The 21,671-nt window shown below is 40.8% G+C and overlaps 2 protein-coding genes across 3 annotated transcripts; one reads left to right on the top strand and one right to left on the bottom strand.

Moving 5' to 3' along the window:
• Positions 1-38: 38 nt before the first annotated feature.
• LOC108435646 (CDKN2A interacting protein) lies at positions 39-5,489 on the top strand. 2 transcript variants are annotated; one of them, XM_017711626.2, is made up of 4 exons: positions 39-250; positions 911-1,154; positions 1,588-1,715; positions 3,228-5,489. In XM_017711626.2, the coding sequence occupies exons 2-4, from the start codon at positions 913-915 to the stop codon at positions 3,803-3,805; spliced, it is 948 nt and encodes a 315-aa protein (XP_017567115.1). In that variant the 5' UTR covers positions 39-250; positions 911-912; the 3' UTR covers positions 3,806-5,489. The 2 variants fall into 2 exon arrangements, with proteins under 2 accessions (XP_017567115.1, XP_017567114.1); XM_017711625.2 differs by having other exon boundaries at positions 39-1,154.
• Positions 5,490-12,575: 7,086 nt separating this feature from the next.
• Positions 12,576-14,524, bottom strand: LOC108435628 (cocaine- and amphetamine-regulated transcript protein). The gene is made up of 3 exons (XM_017711595.2): positions 14,251-14,524; positions 14,056-14,139; positions 12,576-12,873 (listed from the first exon to the last, which is right to left on the bottom strand). The coding sequence occupies exons 1-3, from the start codon at positions 14,410-14,412 to the stop codon at positions 12,766-12,768; spliced, it is 354 nt and encodes a 117-aa protein (XP_017567084.1). The 5' UTR covers positions 14,413-14,524; the 3' UTR covers positions 12,576-12,765.
• Positions 14,525-21,671: the final 7,147 nt, after the last annotated feature.

Below are 21,671 nucleotides of genomic sequence, written 5' to 3'. Positions count from 1 at the left end.
AGCCCAGTTCTTCAGCTTAACGTAGGGATATGTAGTCCTACGGTCTGACGTAGGGAAACGTAGTCCTTCAGTTCAACGCAGGGAAATGTAGTCTTTCAGCCCAGTTCTTCAGTTTAACGTAGGGACATGTAGTCCTTCGGTCTGACGTAGGGAAATGTAGTCCTTCAGGTCCAGGTTTCCTTAATATTGTTTAGCCTGCTTTTTAAGCTTAACCTGTTATGTGGAATCGGCGAAAAGAAGCTCTTTAAAGGTTCTCACTTTACTCACTTTTACGTGGCTTAGTTAGTCCGTTACCGCTGTCTTTTTACCCCCTTGGGTTTGTTAAAACGTGCCAGCTTGCTTAATAATGAGAGGCGTTTCTAAGTGAAATGACCAACTTTAGCTAGCGTGCTAACAGAGTTAACCTAGCTAGCGCTCAAATATCTCCTGATACATCGCGTGACTAACCACTCCTGGCTTGAAGGGCTGGCCTATAACCGAGATAGATGTGAAAATAGGTGGATGAAGATGGAAAGATTAAGATTGTACGCTCAGTTATGTTTTTACGGCTGCTCAGCGTTAACCAGGGCACTAGCTGGCATCGGCTAATACTGTTGCAGTGTTATAACAGCACTATGTAGTTTTAGCTGGAGATGACCGGCTAGCTAACTGCACCACCAGGCAGAGATGTTCCCCGAGCCACATGTGATCTAACACGAGTTAGATAACCACCTCTTTGTTGTGGTCTGAGTTGAGTAGATGGCAGTGCTGTTAGTTGCATGTAAACATGGCTCAACAGTTGAGTCAGTGAAGAGAACACAAACTGCATGTTGGTGTAGGGGGCTTATTTGGGGGCCTAAAGTGAGGGGACGAAAATCAGGTCATGTTTTGAATGAGTTCTGGTCCTGTCCTGTTTTTCTTTTCTTTTCAGGGATGGCGGAGGGGAGTGGAGGAGATGTTTCTGAGTTCCTTAGTCAAAACCCCCACCTGGCTCAATGGGTGGAGTCTTTAAAGGAGCACAATGAGACTAATAAGCAGTGGCTTGCGAGACGAGAATTTGTTCTCCGCAACAGGGAGGTCTTTCCCACCATCCGACCAGGGACCACAAACCATAGTCTGGATAGGCTTCTTTCCATGTCCAAGGTTTGGGCCAACCATGTGTTCTTAGGCTGTCGGTGAGCGCTCTGTCTTGACCTTGACATGCAGTGTTTGTAAAGCAACTACACACAAAATCATGGTGCTTCAGGGGTTCTTTAGTCTAGGGAACGGTGCTATTTAGAACCATGACTTCTATATAAAACCATTTGTGTGCTTAAATGGTTCTCTGTATGTTGAAATGGTTCACATTGATGGAGAATGTGGAGTATATGGTTCAATAGAAGATCCCTTTTTTGGTGCTATCTAGACCCGTTTTCAAAAAGATTCATCCATGTGCAGCATATTCCCCATCAGTCTGAAGAACTATTTCACCATGCAAAGAACAATTTAAGCATCAAATAATGGTTCTAAATAGAACCATTGTCTTCACTAAAGGACCCTTGAAGAACCATGTTTTTACGTGGGTATTTCAGCTGTGGCTTAGATCTTGAACGTGAGCTTTCATTGTAGATATCCCCAACCTGTGATGGACAAGGTGAATGAGATGGCCGAGGGGATCACGGTGAATGAAGCTGATAAGTGTGTTCACAAGACAAGAGGTGAAATCGTAGGAAAAGGGAAGAGGCCTGCAGTGTCAGGTGGGACAGTGTGTGATTGTAATTGTGTAATTGTATGTCATCTATATTAATATAACTAATAATCTGTATTAATAAAACATTGAAAACATGAAAATATTACTATTCAAATGAAATAACACCGAATTTACCAGCTGTAGAAGTAAGAAAAGAGATTCAATACTTTGGTCATATGCTTATAAAAAAGACTGATAACATTCAACAAAACAGTTCAGATCGTGCGCTGGTGGTTAGGGAACCAGCCCTGTGACCGGAAGGTTGCCAGTTTGATCCCCTTGGCTGACAGTCCCTGACTGAAGTGCCCATGAGCACCTAACCCAGTTGCTCCCCGGGCGCTGCTCTGGGCAAGTGTGCTCGCTGCCCCCCTAGTGTGTGTGTTCAGTAGCATGCATGTATGTGGGTGTTTCACTGCACGGATGGGTTAAATGCAGAGGTCTAATTCCACTGTGTGCAAACACAGAGACAGATGGTTGTTAATTCAGTTCAGTTCATTCAATTCAGATGCAAGCCAGACTTGTTTTGTTTATACATCCACTTCTGTAGAGGATGTTAGAAAAACATCTGTTTTTAATTTTCACACTAAATTGAATGACTTACTGTGTATATTAGCAAAATGCTACATTGAACAAATTAGAAAACTGCACTTGGCAGCTGCTGTTTCCTTTCAGAGTTTATTTTAAAGGCATCATACTCGATGTACTGTCACCTTGCTTTGAAGTAGTGAGCATATTTCTGAATATTTAGTGATTGGTGGCTCATTCTACCAGCACAAGGAAGCACTGTTAGAAACCCCATTTCCAAAAAAGTCGGGACAGTTTGTGAAATGCTAATAAAAAGAGATGTTGGTGCTTAGTAAATTACTCTTGATCACTGTTACATTAAAAACAGTGCAGAACATATTTGGTGTTTTACCGTATGAACTTCATTGTTTTTTTGTTTTTATTTTTTAAATAAACGCACATTAGAAATTTTATGCCTGCAACGTATTACAAAAAGCTGAGACATGTGCATGTTTACGAGTGTGTTACATCACCATCCCCTCAATTTTTTATGAACAATATTGGGGATCTGAACATACCTATCAGTCCAGTTTTGAAAGCATACAAGTATTCAGGTGACGACCGTACAAGGCCTTCAGTGTTGAAACCTGTGCTTCATATTCCACACATTTTCAATTGGAGACAGGTCTGTTGTGCAGGCAGGCCAGTCCATCACTCGCACTCTCCAATTACACAGCCATGCTGTTGTAACATGAGTAGAATGTGGCTTGGTGTTGTCATGTTGAAATAAGCATGGGCATCCCTGAAAAACAACATATGCTGCTCCAAAATGTGCACACCTGTATCTTCAGGTGTTAATGGTGCCTTCACAGATGTGCAAGTTGCCTGTGACATGGGCGCTAAAATCCACAGACCCTGGCTTTTGAACTTTCCGCTGTAGGCAGAATAGGTTAATATATCTGTCTATTTTGTATCAGTGCAAACCTCATCACTCTCTTTTCAATTTCTCATGCAGTCTCAGATGGTGAGAGCTGCTCTAAGAAGAGCAAAACAGGCCCCAGTGACACTGACGGTAAAGCTGTAGAACGAAATAGTGGGCGTCCGGTTGCTGCTCCTGTCAAATCGGGCCCCTCTCCAGGGGCCCCTGCAGAGCACCAACCTTTCTTCAATCGCCTCTACAAAGCTGTGGCCTGGAAGCTGGTGTCTGCGGGAGGTTTCGGACCTAACCTGGACCACTTCGAGATCCTGCGCACCTGTGTGGAGTCGTGCAAGGCCAGCGTGAGCTGTGTGTTCGTTCCACTCAAAGACATTCCTGACCTGCCTGCCGGCTGCACCCAGAAGGAGGGCCAGGTATGTGAACTACGCTGCCAGACTGTCTACATGGGCACGGGATACGGCCGTGACGAGTGTGCAGCTAGGGCAATGGCCTCCAAGGAAGCCCTCAAAATATTCCAAGGCCGGAAGGTGACTGTGAAGTTGTCCAGGCGCAGGTTTCGAGGACAAGATGTGGAGGACTTGGTGCTGCTGGACGAACAGCCCAGACGGTCTACTTTGCCCCCTGCCCTCAGCTATCCATTTCAGGGTGATCAATAAATCCTCTTTGTTTCTGTAGTGTCAGTAACATCGCTACCTTCATACGGTCATTGTAGTTGAGCCTTGTATACACTTCCAAAAAGTTTGACCTTTTTTCTCCTAAACTGAATTGCCTTGCATCTACATCCACTGGCCATTTTATCAGAAACACCTACCATAAGCATACACTTTGTAGGTTTACAATTACAGACTGTAGTCCATCTGTTGCTGCACCATTTTATAAACTGCCAAGCAGCCTGTCCATTAATAGAAGACGACCACCACTGATCTGATTTTTTTTTCCATACGCATCATCATCTCTCCCTTGGTCTGCTCTTGACCACGGGGCCGCTATGGACTGGATGTTTTACGCTCACTTGTGGAAAAAATACAGCAACACAGCTGCGCCTGGTACTCATGCATCTGCACCATGCCACTATGATGAAAGTACTATCTGGTCAGCAGTGGTACTATATGGTGGTCCATTTCCACCAATAGTACAGCAACAGATGAACTATAGTCAGTGACTGGGCACCTATATATGTGCAGTGAGTGTAGATGTGGGGTAGGTTTTGTAACTCTGTGTCCACTTAAGTTGCAGTTGGTGTTACGCAAGTGATGCTGTAGGTTTGGAAAAAAGGGTTCTTCTCAAGTTGGTGGTGATAGGCTTTTTGTATGCAAAACAAGAAAGAAACACTGCTACAGAACGTTCGACTGTGCTAAAAAGGAACATTTTACACCGGTCAGTTTATAAGATGAACACACATTTATGCCCAAAAGTTTGTTGTTTTGTTCATTTTCCCAAAAAAAGGTTAACACGCACCACAGAGAGCGCACTTCTGCACGTTTTAGTGCACAAATACTGTTTATTTTCTGAAATTTTCTACCCTATATGATCAATAGAAATTGTGAAATAAGATGTGCAGAAGTGATTTCTCTATAGAAAAGGTGTTATTTTCACTTAGAAAATCAGCAAAACCTGTCATTTGAGCTGGAGGTTCCAAACCTCTACATACAGCTGTACTCCATGCAGCAGGTAATGGTAGACAAAAATGCATTTCGATGGCTTTGTGTTGTTGATACTCTTCTAAAGAGCTTGTTTGAAAGGTGGCTGTTTTTAATCTTCACCTTTTATGTTAATTTAAACGTGAGTTGCTGTATCTGTTAAGCATTAGGTTGAAAACTGCCATTGTTCCTGGGTTTCAAAAATTTCATGTCAATGAGTGTCTAAACATTGTGCTCAGTATAGCATCACCCTGTCTGAAACACTGAGCTTCTTTCTGAGGGTAATACTTGTAGAGTGTGTCCCTCACAAATGCAGAGGTTCTCCTTAAATGTAAAGCTAAAACAGTTTTGGATTAATTGCTTTTTAAAGATATTATGTTTATTTGAGTGCATATGATTTTGAAGGATCTGATATCAGACTGTGTGCTAAATTATTAACCATAGAGTGACTGGTTATTAGCTTTGTATTTGGAATGGATTTTATAAGCTTGTTATTGCCAGTAGCGGTGTGTCATCATCTTTTGTCGCTCTGTATTTCCTCTGATTAGTGATACGTGACTCATTTCCTGTTTATTTCAACAGCTGTAATACTAACATTTAAACCATTTCACTGTTCAGGTATTGAAATACTCTGTTTTTGAAAATAGACTGTTGTCTCTGTTTACCACACGAAGTCATAAAACTGTTATTTAGTTCAAAATGTTTCATGTTTGCTCTTTTACTGACCTTGGCTCTTGTATGAGTTCAGTTAGTTTTAGGACTATGTCAAAGTTTTTCTGTTAAACCAGCCTGATTACAATCACTCAATGCATATAAAAGAATCCCCACCGCATTTAAAGGAGAATATAACAAATTTTTCATTTTTGTTTGTGTAATCGAATCGTTAAGATGCCAACAAAGTAATTCAGATTGGTGAAATGGTGGATTGAAGCTACCAGAAAGTTGTTCACTGTGGTGGTGATGGGAACCGGACGTCTGCAGAGTTTACAGACTGCCCCGAGGAAGCTATTACATTGTTATGAAAGCATTGTCTCAGACCTCTGTCTGTCCAGCAGCGAGTGTTCTGTAATGCTTGGTGAGCTTGGAGATCCTGAGACCACTCTTCAGTACACACTCTGTCCACATCTTTCAGGGTCTTTCTTTTGTGGCCACTGAATGTTTAGGATCACTGGGCCTCATTCGCCAATATGTTCCTGAGTTTTTTCTTAAATGTGTTCTTGAGAAAGATCCTAAGAAAACGTCTACGTCAGATTCGCAACATGTTCTTAAAGTGCAGAACTGTTCTCACCTTTGTGCTCCTGGGTGTGTGTTCTTGCCTAGGAACAAATCCCAAATATGATAACACTGAATGTCTGAATCTTCATTAAAACCATGTAAGTGGGTCTTAAGAAGACGTTTCTTCTTTAGAACGGTTGGTGAATGATGACCAGTGTCATGCTGGAATATGCAACCCTTATTCAGTTCAGATGTTCATTTGAAATGTACTTGCACTTCAGAATGCCGTGTATCCTATATGTATTTATCAAGCATTTCAAAGTAGGAACACTGATCTCTGATCAGGTCTCATCAGTTCATGTAATTTTATTCAGTGTTATGTAAAAGCTGTAAGCTGACCCCAGATCAACATTCTTGCTCTGACAAGTTTGATTAATATGGGCCAGTGTTCCCAGGACCTCTGAAGGAAAACCAGCCCCAAAACATCACATCCTCCTACATAGTGAACAGTAAGGATTAGATTCTTATCTGTATAACCATCCTTCTTCTTTCTGCCAAATCCATCTTTAGTAATAGGCAGCAAAAAGCTCTGTATTTGTCTCATCTGACCATCAAAGCTGGTTCCAGCCAAAGATCCAGTAGCGTCTAGTGATCTCCAGGCGCTTACATTCGTGGCTAAATGAATGAAATGGCTTTCTTCTTGCATGCCTTCCAAATAATTTGTTGGCATGCCGGCGGTATCTAAATCTTTAAAAGCCATTTTCAGTGTGATACGTTTACGGCATTTGGCTGACGCTCTTATACAGAGCGACTTACAATTTGATTATTTTTTACACAGGTAGGCGGAGGTAGTGTTAGGAGTCTTGCCCAAGGACTCTTATTGGTATAGTCTAGGGTGTTTGCCAAGGTGGGGATTGAACCCCAGTCTACAGCGTAGAAGGCAGAGATGTTACCTGCTACACTATACCAACCATATGATATTGAGCTAATTGACCACACAGGCATTTAACCACCTTCTTTTACCCACCTTTACCAAGGGTGCCAATCATTATGAAGCAGCCTGTATGCAAATGAGCAGTTCAAAGCCATTGCTGACCAACCGAACAATTTACAGGACAGCACTGATTTAATAGCAGGTGATTTAATATAAGGTGCCTGTACAGGTGCAGTAAGTGGACTTCAAGTATTTGGTCAGTTGTATGCAGGATAGTGAGTTTCAACGTATGACATCACACGTATGAGAGATTGTGTCCGTATGAAACCCGAACTTTAAAAGAAGAGGCTTTGTAAACGTCTCCAGTCCAGCTTGCTTTGTGACTATGCAATTCCACCTTAAATGGTGCAGCAGTCATTCTAGTGATAGTAGGCACCAGGCTGACTGCAGCAGCATATAAGGTGGCAGGAGAAAATTCAAAACAAGCAGATTAATAGGAAGCCAAGCTCAGTTTGGTGTCTGAAACGCACTTTTATGAGATAGCAGAAGGTGCTGACGTTTCTCTGGGGTCTGTGAGGAAGCACTTTACTAGCATTAGGCTCCGAGCATCTGTGCTTTCTGTCGTGCCTCTTTTTGACCCCTAATCGTCAAGCAAAGTTAACGTCCACGAGGCATCAGCTTTAATTGGTCAATATGACATTTTCAGAATGCTTAGTCACTTCGCGTTTTACGTTCTTACTGTTACAGCAGAGCAGATGTCGGCACTTCCGTCATGCTGAAAAAGGACCATAATGGGAACTGGCTTAATGGTTTCCGATAGGGACCACTAGTTTCCTTCAAATCCCATTAGGAAACCGTCAAATGCGTTTATAGTCAGCCGTTGGTCACCTGTTAAACCATTAGGATCCTTTGTATCAGTCGTGTCAAACTGGGCACCACATCTAATGCTCTGAGTTAAGTTCTTGAAGGTCTTGCTAATGGGCTGAATCAGGTGTGTTTATAGAGGCAGTTTTCTGAAGTCTGCAGTGTTTTGGCCTGCGAGGATTCAAGCCTGACACATGGGCTTTACATTGCGATATCAATGCTATTAAAAAGCCAAAACACTTTACAAAACCATAAAGAACCAGCAAACATTTAATGGCCTGAGCACAAAATGCCATCACCACCTTTGCTACTCTGTTAGCATTCAGGGTAAAAGACTGAACTGGTAAGTCATCATAGTGAGAATAACAACAACCTGTAACATACATTCAAACTTAACGTTTAGCATGAGAACATGCTCTGACACTAAAATAGCATTTTGCAAAGAGAATTATGTCTATCAGTTAGAAAATGAATTAATGAATTGACAGAAACCAATTTAACTACTAAGAACGCCAGGAACCATTATAGGCCATCGGTCACCTGTTAAAGAGTTCTTTATATCAGGCATGTCAAACCAAGGACCTTCCAGACCAAAGTGCTGTGGAGATTAGCATTTACCCCCATCTAATGATCTGAATTCAGTTCATGAAGGTCTTGCTAATTAGGTGTGTTTAATGAGGTAGTTTGCTGAAGCCTGCAGTGTTTTGGCCTGCGAGGACTCGAGCCTGACGCATGTGCTTTACGGTGTGATATCAACCCATTTAAAACGCCAAAACACATTATAAAAGCGTGAGGAACAAACGGAAACACTTATTTTCTGTGCTTTTTTCCCCCAGCAGAGATCTACTAACACGAGTGAAAAAAAAGCTTCATCATCCAGTCATTAAAGCTGCGATCAATATCCCCACACCTGTAGGTCTGGAGAGGGTGTTTTGTTTGTGGAATTCAGCAGCAGCTTGTGACTCAATTTTCATCCCAGACACGCGCGGACTTCCTCTGGCACTTCGTTAAATATTAATAAACATAAATGAAACTAACGCAGAGTGAAGGCACACAGTCGGATGGCTGGTTTGATGGACAGCTCAGGCAATTTAGAAGTGTGTCCTGGAGGCTGGCTGTGCACTGGCCTCCATAAATGGGTAGCCTCGGAGGTAAACTTCATCTTAGGGTAGATGGACTGCGTCAACATTGAGTGCCCTTTTTGCTTCCTTTTTCCTCCTTTTTTCCCCTGTATGAGTCAGAGGACTCGAAAATATCACAGATTTCACTTATATACGCCTGTTAAAGCTGTTAGGTGCCTGTGAGTCGGAAAGACTTAGTTGCTTCTTTGCAATCACAATGCATGAAATTGAGACTGCAAATGTGAATATTATTCCCACATAAATAAAATATATTACATCAACACAATTTCCCTTCACATTTCTTACTTTGGCAATAATTATGTTGGTAAAATATATTTTATTCATGTTTAAATGATGCCTGCATTTAAACCAAATTCAATTCAGTGTGTCATGTAGTCTGTTATGATAACGAATAACTAAATAAAGCCTAAACCAATTCAGTCCTTGCGTTACTGAATTTTTACTTTTTCCTCTGCTAGAAAAAACCAGCACAGACCAACATGACTAGTCACTTGCTAATTAGCTGAGTCAGGTGTGTTTAATGAGGTAGTTTGCTGAAGCCTGCTGTGTTTTGGCCCGCGAGGACTCGAGTCTGACGCATGTGCTTTACGTTGTGATATCAACCCACTAAAAAAAGGCAAAACACATGGCAAAAGCATGAGGAAGCAACAGAAACACTTAATGCAGATCTACTGGCACCAGCAAGAAAAGAGTTTTCCTGAATTTACCTGATTAAACACACCTGATTCAGCTAATTAGCATGTGACTAGTCATGTTGGTCTGTGCTGGTTTTTTTCTAGTAGAGGAAAAAGTAAGAAGTCAAAGTAACGCAAGGCCTCAGTTGGTTTAAGCTTTTAGTTATACGTTATCTTAACCAGCACAGCCCAACATGACTAGTCAGCAGCAAAACCAGCATACACTGTAAACTTAAATTAGTTGATTATACTTTAAAAAATCATGTAAACGTATTGCCTCAAAAAAAAAAAATGAACCCCTTACATGGCCATGGGTGTTCTGGTAGGCCCAAAGTTTTATTACACACTTTAGTCCCTGTAGTTACTGAATAATAAGCCTTAGTATGTAATAAAAAATCAGGGTTAAGTAAAGTTACTTAACAGGTTCAAGCTTAAATAACTTTATATGTCAGTTATAATCACTTTCTAAGCTTCAGTGATCAACATTTCTGCAATGTAAAGTGAACTCAAACCACCTCATGATTTTAAATGGTATCCATTGAGCTGGCAGTGCTCTACTTTTACAAGTCCTGCTTATTCTTGAATTAGTTATGCTAATTTGAATCAAACACTCTTCCTTATGTAACGTATTGCATCAATTAAAACAACTCCATTACATTAAATGAGCTGTTTTATACAGTAATGAATAAATGGCTGAGATGAGAGAAGAACTCTGATTGCTTAACGCACATCTGCTATTCTGAGCACAAAACACCATCATGGGGAGAAAGAGAAATATATTAAAATATGAAAATTAAGAGTTAATTGACAGAAACAACAAAACCACTAAGAAAGCTGGGAAAGTTTATGGGATTTATCCCAAATGACCTGATCTTAAATAGATTTATCAAAGTAACTAAGGTTTAGGCAAGAAATAATACATGCTACTGGACTTATATTTAGAATTTTAGCAAAAAAAAAAAAAACCCAAAAACATGAAGTGCATTTATTATGTTTTACAGTATATGTTGTGCTTTGGATGCTGGTATGCTGGTCAACCAGCATGATAATGCTGGGTGACCGGCTAAACCAGCACCAGACATGCAGAGAAAACACCCTCAGCCGTAATCAAACACTGAATGCACAGCCACGAGGGGCTTATTGCTTTATCAAGCAGCAAGAGCATAATGTACAACTAATAAATAAATCATTTTCAATAAATAATTACCTTCTAAATAATTAACAAACAATTCCTCCACCTAGAAATCTACTAAAGAAGACTACTGAAGGAGGATGAGAACTTTCAAACTGTGTAAGCTTGTTTCCACCTCTGGAGAAAAATATATATCTCATAATTGGCACATCTCATAATTATGAACTGCTATCTCATTATAATTATCTGATAATTTTGACTTAATAATAATGTAGTGTCTCATACATATACACATAATTAACAGAAAGTCACGGTTATGAAAAATTCAAAGTTCAAATTATATATATATATATATATATCTGTGTTTCTGATTAGGTCTGTTTCTGACATTGATATATATATATATAATCTGACATTGATGTTATATATATATATATATATATATATATATATATATATATATATATATATATATAATATCAATGTCAGAAACAGACCTAATCAGAAACACAGACAATTTGAATCAGTAAAGCATCCAAGTAACACATCCTTTACTTCTGATTCTGCAGTTTCATTCACTAAATATTGTTACTTCAAGTGTTTTTTAATGACTGGTCGTTTTAATATTCAACTCTTGTGCGGTGGCCATAGAGTGTTTTACAAAGGCTTTAAAGACGGCACAGCCAATCAGGTTTTAGGATCTCATTTAATATATTTAATTCTACACTGCAGAGATCAGGTAAACAAGTCCAGTCTGGCTGAATCCTGCCTGCAGTGTGAATAAAGGTAGAAGTTTAATGGTGTGCACCAATCCCGGTGGTCCACATGAAAGTGTCTCACTCGATTTTCATGCTGTACCTTTTACGCCTGTTTGATAATCAGCTGCTGCCGTCAAAATTACAAAGCCAGTTTTAGCCCGATAGAGTTTTCCATCCAGGGTAAGCTTGCGCCTGTTATTTTAATCAATTTTCCAAAATGCTGAATATGAGTGTTGGCACAAAGCTCACTCTCCTGCACTTAAAAGGGCTCTTTGGAGCAAAACCAGAGAACTGTCACGCCTGAAAGAAACATCTGGATGTTTAAATGACTCCTTGGATCTTGCCTATGATGCAGAAGCTGCTGTATATGGTTTACATATAAAAAATGTTCTATATAACATTAAAAAAGTAAAAAAAAAACCCTTTAGTACGACATAGAGCTCTGTTTTACTGAGAGTGTAGAAGTTCTAGTTCCTTAAAGAACCTGTCAATGGGTGGTTCTTTACAGGAATATTCTGGACTTTTTCAACAATGGGCACTAATTTAGATGTTGTTTTGAGTCAACAAGTTTATTTTTTAAAGTATGAGGAAAAGTGGCTAAAACATTGTCTGTGGTACATGATTATATTGTCACAATCACAAGACCTTCTCTTCTTTTTTTGACAAATATTTGGGAATTTCATGAAGAATAGACCGACAGAATTGTCCGAAGTACTGTGTATTAATATCTATCTACATTAACATCCATTGAAATGTGAAAATCTTCTTCCTTCTCCGTTTTGCAGATACAAAGTTTTGCAATGATTTGCTAGAGATGGAGGTTGAAAAAAACCAATGAGTTCTTCCATGGCATCCCTCCTAAGAACGCTTTTGGCACCTTAATTTTTTTATGGCTGTGATATAAAACTCTGATAACAAAGACTCTTTTTACGCCCCCTAAGTTACTCATAGATGTTATTTGTCTCATTGCACTGAGTAATTGAGTCCACACAGTCTCCGAGAAACAACACCTGCCCTTCCTGACAGTTCATTAAACCAACTGCAAAGCACTGACCATTCAGACTGCCTTAGAAAACAAGGTTCAACACATTTTATTCAGTTTAATTACATGTATACATCAAAAGCAGCAAATAAATTCAACAATCTTTCACATTCAACCATCCATGACGACATGACGTCCATGTGGCATAGAAACAGGACTGGCAGTAGAAATGTGGGTTTGTATTGATGTAAAGTGACCCCGGTGGACAGTGACCATTACAAGCACTTGAGCAAAAAGAAATTGCAGACGGCTCCTCGGGGACAGTCGCACATTTTCCCGATCCGCGCCCCTTTCCTGATGGCACACTGCTCGCCTACATCGCACTGGAAGAAGGGTGGAGGAGAAAAAAGAAAACAACCCACAAGTCAACACTCACAGAATCTCAGAGACGTGACTGTGATGTATATGTATACCTGTATATGTATTCATATGTGTCTATATATAAACATGCATATATATATATATGCAAATTCACTCATGATAAACAATTAATAATCAATAAACAATGTAGATAACATTCAAAATGTTTTTTATTATACTAGATGACAATATTGTAGAGATTTCATTATTTATCTGATTAGCCATTAATGCATTCTGACAGTGTTTGTTTGAGTCCAGACCAATGAGCAGGCATTAATTTGCCTCTTTACTTGTTTAAATTAGCATATTAAGCTGCCTATTAAGTCATAGTAAATGATGGGTAATTAACTGCTAATAAAAAATTGACTAGAAATTAATAGGCAGGTCTTAATTAAACACTTTCAGGTACTAAATAATAGGTATTAATTTGATTTTGCTGTGTGCTGCTATTATTTGCACAGATCCTAGAACTTTTTGTTCCAATATCATTTCCACTCTTCAAACCACAAGTCCCTAAATGGTTCTTAGCGTTACAGTTCTAGGAAAAAAGAAACTGTAATTACTGTAGTCTTTTTTGATTCCTTTTAGCTCCTTAAACCATCATGTTTGAAAATTACGTGTGAGTGTGGAGAACCTTTACATACCATAAAGGTTCCGAAATGTTCTGCCTGGGACCTTTGCATTATGTGGAGGTTCTTCAAACTTTAAACACATCTCATTCACAAAACTGCGCAGGTGGTTCTTGACCGGTTCTTTAGTAAAGGCAGTGGGTTCTATTGAGAACCGAGTTCTTTTATAACCAATTCATGCTTAAATGGTTCTTTGCACAGAGAAATGGCTCTTCAGATTGTTGGAGAGTGTGTTGTAGATGGTTCTATACAGAACCTTTTTGGAATCGACTCTACCTAGCACCAAAAAGAGTTGTGCAATTGTGATAAGCTTGGCAGAACCCTTTTTGGTGCTACATAGAACCATATGCAACACATTCTCGGATCATACTTAGAAGCATTTCACCATGCGAAGAACCATTCAAGCATGTACATGTTCTATAACTAAGAGCCTTGGATCTTTTTGAAGTGGTTTATGGTTCTGCTTGGTTCCTCTCGTCTGAACAGACGGAGCTCCTCTGGGATGGTTCCACTCACCGTTGGAACGCGTCCGAACTTCTTTTCCCAAAGCGAGATCCTTTTGCTCTGCAGCTTTTCCAAAACTTCCTGCAGGGCGCCGAGCTGTGAGGACGCGGCGCAGAGAAGAAAACAACAAGAAAACAAACAAATAAACAAACAAAACCTCTGCGCTCAGAATTCAAGCACCTTCAAACAGACCACCGGGGGACTTACGAGCTCTTTCTCGTTGGTTAAGTTGGGGTCTTTGGGGTAGAAGTCTCTCAGGGCTCTGGCGTCCAGGTCCACTTCTTCGTCCGGGTCGTGGATTTCGGCACCGCAGGCGATGGACAGCAGCAGGGCGCACGCGACCGCCCGCGTCCACACGGAGCTCTCCATGGTCCTGAGCGCAGCTGCAGCCTGAGAGCGACACCACTTTGGGCTCACACGAGTCAACTTTTCACGCGCTTCCGCCGAGCCCACCACTTTATATGGGCTTTAACGAGGCAGCGACTCCCTTCGCCCCACCTTTACCACCGATCTGCTTCGTGCGTAAGAGAGACGACACCACATGAGTCACTGCGCGGAGTGGGGCTGGGTGGGCTGGCGCCTCGGCGCTGGAGCGGCCAATGCGAGCTGCAGGAAAGGTTTTGATGACTAAAAACGCTGGAGTTGTTTTCCTAAGAGGGAGCACAGAATTCAGCACAAAGTCATTTCATTTCCAGTCAAAACTCATCAGAGACAGCCATTCAACAGAAAAACGCACGGAAGCCTCAACATCTAAATGCAGTGGCATTCATTTGAGTAGTTACTTTGTCCATTGTTTACCTTCATGACAACTTCTGTCCCTTTCTTCAGACTCTCAGAGAAATCTGCAGGAATATGTTCCCACACCTCCACAGTTCTGCCTGACGGGTTGGTTGCGTTTTCATCCAAATAAACACATGCAGTGATGTTGAGGTCTGAGAGCTTCTTTCTGTTCCACAAAGGGTTCTTAATTGCTGCCAAAAAAGAACCACTTTTGATTCACTAAATTCACTAAATGCTGGTTGGTGTAGTGTAGTGGGTAACACCTCTGGCTTTTACATTGTAGTCTGGGGTTCAATCCCCCACCAGGGCAAGCACCCTACACCATACCAATAAGAGTCCTTGGGCAAGACTCCTAACACCACCTTGGCTTCCCTGTGTAAAAAGATCAAATTGTAAGTCGCCCTGGATAAGAGCGTCTGCCAAATGGCGTAAATGTAAATTACCATGTTTGAAAAAGAGATGTGTGCGTAAAGAATCCTTTAAAGCACTGCCGCACAATGTAAGGCTCTCTCGGGGCAGTCATGGGCTGGAGGTTAGGGAACTATAGCCTCATGACCGGAAGGTTGCCGGTTCGATCCCCAGAGCTGACAGCACATGACTGAGGTATCCTTGAGCAGAACTCCTAACCCCCAACTGCTCCCTGGGTGCTGTGGATTGGGCTGCCCACTGCTCTGGGCAAGTGTGCTCACTGCCCCCTAGTGTGTGTGTGGTGTTTCACTTCATGGATGGGTTAAATGCAGAGATGGAATTTCCCCGTTGTGGGACTAATAAGGGTCTCTTAATCTTAATTAATCTACATCAAAGGGTTCTTTCTAGAATGTTTACATTTTACGCTTTCAGAAATAAAGGTGTAAACTCTCACTGGGGCAGTCATGTCATCCGTCTTGTCACTGGGTTGAGGTGCTCAAGAGTACATGTCAGTACCTTAAGTCAGGGAACATTATTGAACCAAAATCCATTGAAATATTATTTTTTTCTAAGTTGTACTGACTCCACACACCCCGTCTTGTCTCCAGGCTTTTTATTTTATTGTTAGGTTTTAAAACATTCAGTTATGAAAAGGTACAAATCTGTACTTTTTACCTGAAAAAACTTTAGTAAGGTTCACAATCAGACCTTAAAACCACTGCTGTACCTTTGAGGGAACATTTACACTGTTTATACCTCGATGAACAAGAAATGTACCTTCACAGAACCTTCATTTCTGACAGTGTATGGAGGTTTTTGGATTTTTGAAAAGATGCTTCAGACTCACAACTCTCATTTAATAAAACAATTCTCTAAAGAACCTGCCACTGAAAGGATCTTTAGGGAACCCAACATAGTTTTCTTGTGGCATCACTCCCAGGAAATAAAGGGCTATGGCAGCTTTATTTTAAGAGTGGTCAATAAAAAGGCTTCCTGCTTTGACTAGAAGACCTTTCATATTACATCCTTAAAAAGAGGTTCCCCAAAGGGTTCTTTGGGTGATGCCATAGAAGAACCACTTTTGGTTCTGTAAAGAAACACTTTGTTTGTAAGTGGTAATATTCTTCATACTCATACATTTCATGTAGCATCACTCAAAGAACCCTTTATTTTTGAGTAGTGCATGAAAAGTGTCCTCCATCCTTGACTAGAGCACATTTTGCATTAGACTCTCATGAAGGAGCTTCCACAACGGGTTCTTTGAGTGATGCCATAGAAGAGCCGCTACTGGATGTGTAAAGAAAAAGAGATTTGTGAGTGTAAAGAACCTTTTAAAGGTTTCACATAATGTAAAGGTTCTACACCAATGTGAAGCCTCTTCATAGAATGTTTACATTGTGTGGAGATCCTTTCATTTTAAAAAGGTCCTTCAGTCTCTAAAGAACCATCCACTGAAAGGTTCTTTAAGGAACCAAATGTGGTCTCCTGTAGCATCACAAAAAGAACCCTTTTTGGCACTGTTTTTAAGAGTGATCAGCAATACATTTACTGCCCTTGTCTAGAACACATTTAACACTGCACTTGTAAAAAGATGCCACAAAAGGTTTGTTGAGAACACTGGTTCCCAACCCTGGTCCTGGTGTTCCTCTGCTCTGCCAAGAGCTCAAAAGTACTGCCATGGAAGAACCCCTTATGGTTTCCCAAAGAACCATGTTTGAGAGATTTGTGGAACCATTCTAAAGTTGTGAAGAACCTGCACATTATATAAACATTTCAAAGGTTTCTTTCCTAGAAAATCTTTAAAACGTGGAGTTTCTTTGTATTTAATAAATGTTCTTCATACTTACATTTACAAAGACAGTTCCCTAAAGCACCATTCACTGAAAGGTCCTTCACAGAACCAAATGTGGTCTCCTGTAGCATCAAAAAAAAACAAACTTTTTGACACTTTTATTGTTACGAAAGATCAGCAGTCCATTTATTGCCCATGTCTAGAACACTGATCACATTGCACTCTTAATGAAGATGCCACAAAAGATTCTTTGAGAACACTGGTTCTCAACCCTGGTGCTGGAGTATCTCTGCCTTGCCCTGAGCTGAAAAGCACTGCCATAAAAGAACCCTTTTTGGTTCCCTAAAGAACCATGTTTGAGAGAAGAGAAACCATTTAGACGTTTTAGCACATTATATAAAGATTCCAAAGGATTCAATCCTAGAAAATCTCCACAATGTGGAGCTTCTTTGTATTTAATAAACGTTCTTCATGCTTACATTTGCAAAGACAGTTCCCTAAAGAACCATCCACTGAAAGGTTCTTCAGGGATCGAAAAGTGGTTCTTCTAATACCATGCAAAGAACCCTTAGGCACCTTTTTTAAGTCTGCACAATCAAAAAACAGGACTTAAATGCCATGTAGTCCATGTCGAGGCTCTTCTTGTCTGACTGTCCTGTCTTTAATGACCCTCTGCGTGGATTTGAGTCCAGTTGCCCTACAGTAGCTGCCCTTTACAAAAGCCGCTTGTTAAAAACCTACATAACCTGAACTGACTGGATCTGAAAGGATCTGATGTCAGCCAATATGACAAGTAGCTGCCAGAGCCTTTTGTGCCAGGTGCTGCGGTCATGAAGTGCAATTAGGAACATTGTTCTAAATGCTGACATCTTCATTTGTTAATTTCAAGGGCAGGAAACTGCATTTCGCAGAGAAGCCGTGGCTTTGATCGCTTTTTTTGCAGGCTCCATTTGCAGCTCTTTTCAGCAACAGATGCATCATCGGAAAAAAGCCTCACTGCATGAGTCATGTGGTACCAATTACTCCATAAAATCCTCATCACAAACTTCGCTGAGCGCCACACCAGCTCATTACAGCCACTGCGACAGCAGCGCTACACGCCGTTTACACTAATTCAATAATTCACTAATGCTTTTATTATCTGACTGCTAAGCATGCCAGTGAGGTTAAGACAGGTTTCCATTTATTCAAAGCAAAAATCGCCCACATTAATGCATATAATGTAATAATGTATGTAGGCTGAAGAACTTTAGTGACCAAAATATGGACTTTTCTCTGGCTATTACTCATTTAGTCTTTTTGGTATTTTTCTCACCATTACGTTAAGTTTCCAAAACTGCAAAATGAAATGAAAAAGGACCAGTCGATGCAGAAGCTGTCAAAGCATTGAACACGACATTATTAGATAAAAGATGACAGATGACAGTCCTGACGAGAGCTGGAGGGGCCAAAGAGCTGCTAGTGCAGACCTCCGACATTTCCCCAAACAGATTACGGCTGTGAGCGCTGTCCATAAAGCACCGATAAAAGTAAAGGGGCACTCTTAAGATGTTTCTCCAAGGGTTCTTCAATAACAACAATGGTTCTTTATCGATTCATGAACACTCGAAGAACCATCTGTATTCTTTAAGGGTTCTTTGCATGGTGAAATGGTTCTTCAGATTGATGGCGAACGTGTTGTACTTTTTGAACAACTTTTTGAATATAGCACCCTAAAGGGTTTGTCTGTTGGTACTCTTTAAAAGGATGGTTCCTCAGGAGTTCTTTAGTACAGAAAATGGTTCTATATAGAAGAATGAACCTTTGGTGAAAGGGTTCATCAAATTGCTGGAGAATGTGTTGTAGATGGTTCTATATGGAAGCTTTATAAAAAGGGTTCTATATAGCACCAAAAATAGTTCTTCTATTGTTAGAAGCTTGACATTGTCACAATACAAGAACCCTTTTTGGTGCTATGTGGAACCCTTTTCAACTTCAACATCTACAGCACATTCTCCAGCAATTTGAAGAACCTTTTCATGATGCAAAGAACCCTTTAAACATACAAGTGGTTCTTTGAGTGTTCATGGTGCTATACAGAACCGTTGTCTTTACTAAAGAACCATTGAAGAGCCATCTTTTAAAGCATGTAACTCCATTCTTTGGAGAGATTCCATTGAGTAACCTTGTTTGCATCCCTGAAGACCCTACAAGAACCACTTTTGGTTCCATAAATAACACTTGAGTCACACCCTGACTGTAAATATCTGTGCGTGTGTGAAAAACATTTTTAAAATCTAAATGTCACGATTGGCCCCTCCCAGTCCTGTCCATGTGTTTGTGTTGTGTTTTGATCTTCCATGTGTGTTTGTTTTGGTTTGGCCCCCTTGTTTTGTGACCCCGCCCCTGATTGTTCTCACCTGTGTTTCCACCTGTGTCTTGTGAACCTTCGTTAGCCCTCTTGTATTTAAGCCCTGTGTTTTTATTAGTCTAGTGCTGGTCTTGGTTTGATTGTTTGAATCTCTGTTTGCTTTGTTAGTTGTTATATACTGTGTTGGATGTTCTGTTTTGCTTGTTCTGTTGTAGTCTGGTTTGTCATGTCTTCCCTCCGATCTATCTGTATTGGCTCTATGTCCCTGGACTGTCTCGACCCTGATTTTGGATTTGACCTTAATAAATCTCGCTTATCTCAGCACGTGCGTCCACCTCCTCGCTTCACATCACACTAAAGAACCTTCATATCATGTAAACCTTCTACACCAGCTAAATGTTTCTCCCAGAGCCGTCCACACGAGCCAAGAACAATTTAGGAGCATTTGAATGACTTAACAGGGCCAAAAATATCTACCATTTAATGTTTCTTTTTTTGTCCATGTTACAACCCTTAGGGTCCCTATACCTGTGTTTGCTGCCTTGCCCTCTTTTTCGTGTTCCACCTATCCTTTCACTAGGACCTATACTTGGAGCCTTCTGATCGGCTGCAGCAGGGGGCGCTTTGGTTGTTGTGTCTGTGCCATCCGCTCTTCCACTGACCAGATCAAACCCAGCACTTTAGTTTAGTTAATCAGCCTTGATGTTTCTTGTAATGAATCGTGTAACTCTTGTTTTCTACTTTTGAGGTTGAGTGACCTGTTTTGCTACCAATTTCTCCTGGTTTGGTTCAGAGAGACAGAGTGTGACGATGCTTCGCCGAACCCTGTGAGAAGACACATAGTCATCGGGAAGGTCATGACTGAATGGGTGTAAGATGCAGACTGGAGACAGGACAACTCTGGACAGTTCTTCACAAATAGTGAGTGATTTATTTACAGCGTGAAGACATACAGAAGAAAAACTGCACCAACCCAAAATAAACGCTGGTTAAAATGTTGACCCAACCTGATAGCAGTACAGGTAAGTATAAGTAGTCTTAGGCCACAAGACCACAGGACTACACTCTTAGCTTGGCTCTGCTCCCTTCTCCTCTGCGTCCTTGCAATCTGAGGTGAACCTTTCCCCTACCTCTTATAGACTTAGCCCCACCCCTGCATCACCTGAGCTGAACCATTCCACTTTGCAGGGATGTTGCTGTCTATAACACAGAGCGAGGAGGAGAACGCATATGCAGAGATGAGCAACTTTTATTAAGGGCAAGTCCAGGGACGTGGTCATAACGGTCCAGGTTCAAATGGCCAACACTATGGAGAGTCAGACATGATGATAAACACAGGAAAACGACAACGGGGGCTGGATGAACGAACACCAAACAAACCCAACAGCACATACATCAAACAACAAAGACCAGCAAAGACAAGGGGCAAACACAGGGCTTAAATACAACAGGGGTGATGAGGGACAGGTGGAAACAATCAGGGGCCGAGTCACGAAACAAGGGGCCGGAATAGACGGAAAAACAAATGCACGTGGACGATCAAAAAGTAAACAGAAAAAGCACATGGAGTAGTGGGAGGAGCCAACCGTGACACTGTCCTATAAGAGTGGATTTAAACAAGGGTAAATAAAATCATAAATTCCATATCACAAATATATCATATGTAACAGTCCGTTGTGTTTCTTTGCCAAAGCTGCCAAAACTTGAACACAGTTCAGCTGTCAAAGCAGAGAAGACATCATTATTAGATATAAGATGACAGGACAGCAGAGGAGTGCCGGAGGAAAGGACGTGCCGTCTAGAACACGTTTAGTGGAGATTTTACTGATTTTTACAGATGGCTCGATGTGGCGTTTGTGATCCAGAGCTAATCATTCAGCATCAGTAAATGACCTCACTAATGCTCTCACTAGTGGCTAGATGCAATCAAATCCTCACAGCAATGTTACAACATTTAGTTTAAAACCTTCCCAGAAGAGTAAAGGCTGTTACTGCAGCAAAGGGGAGAAAAAAGTCCATATTAATACAAAGCTTTGGACATAGTGTACTATTCATTTTTAAATGTCTTTTCCTTTCGGTTATGTTTATTTTTCAAAATCTGCAAATTAACAATGAAACACGCTGCAGCTGTTAAAGCACACAGTCATTAAAAAGGGTTCAGAGTCACCACTGAACAAACAGTATTTACATAGATAAAGGGCCTTTCAGTGTAGAGGTTCTTCATACCTTTAAAGGGCTTTTGTAAAGGAGAATCATGAGCGTGAAGAACCCTGTAAGAGTATGAATAACCTATTGAGG

The sequence above is a fragment of the Pygocentrus nattereri genome, chromosome 25 (assembly GCF_015220715.1).
Source record: "Pygocentrus nattereri isolate fPygNat1 chromosome 25, fPygNat1.pri, whole genome shotgun sequence".
NCBI lineage: Eukaryota > Metazoa > Chordata > Actinopteri > Characiformes > Serrasalmidae > Pygocentrus > Pygocentrus nattereri.
The sequence above is the reverse complement of the archived record's forward strand: the minus strand, read 5'-3'. Positions and strand labels throughout refer to the sequence as shown.

Excerpts from the sequence above, each read along its gene's own strand:
- LOC108435646 (XM_017711625.2), top strand. The coding sequence starts at position 739 with ATGGCAGTGCTGTTAGTTGCATGTAAACATGGCTCAACAGTTGAGTCA. Across the intron at positions 1,155-1,587 it reads CATGTGTTCTTAGGCTGTCG|ATATCCCCAACCTGTGATGG; the intron begins GTGAGCGCTCTG and ends CTTTCATTGTAG. Across the intron at positions 1,716-3,227 it reads GAAGAGGCCTGCAGTGTCAG|TCTCAGATGGTGAGAGCTGC; the intron begins GTGGGACAGTGT and ends TTTCTCATGCAG.
- LOC108435628 (XM_017711595.2), bottom strand. The coding sequence starts at position 14,412 with ATGGAGAGCTCCGTGTGGACGCGGGCGGTCGCGTGCGCCCTGCTGCTG. Across the intron at positions 14,140-14,250 it reads TAACCAACGAGAAAGAGCTC|CTCGGCGCCCTGCAGGAAGT; the intron begins GTAAGTCCCCCG and ends GCGTCCTCACAG. Across the intron at positions 12,874-14,055 it reads AGTTCGGACGCGTTCCAACG|TGCGATGTAGGCGAGCAGTG; the intron begins GTGAGTGGAACC and ends CCCTTCTTCCAG.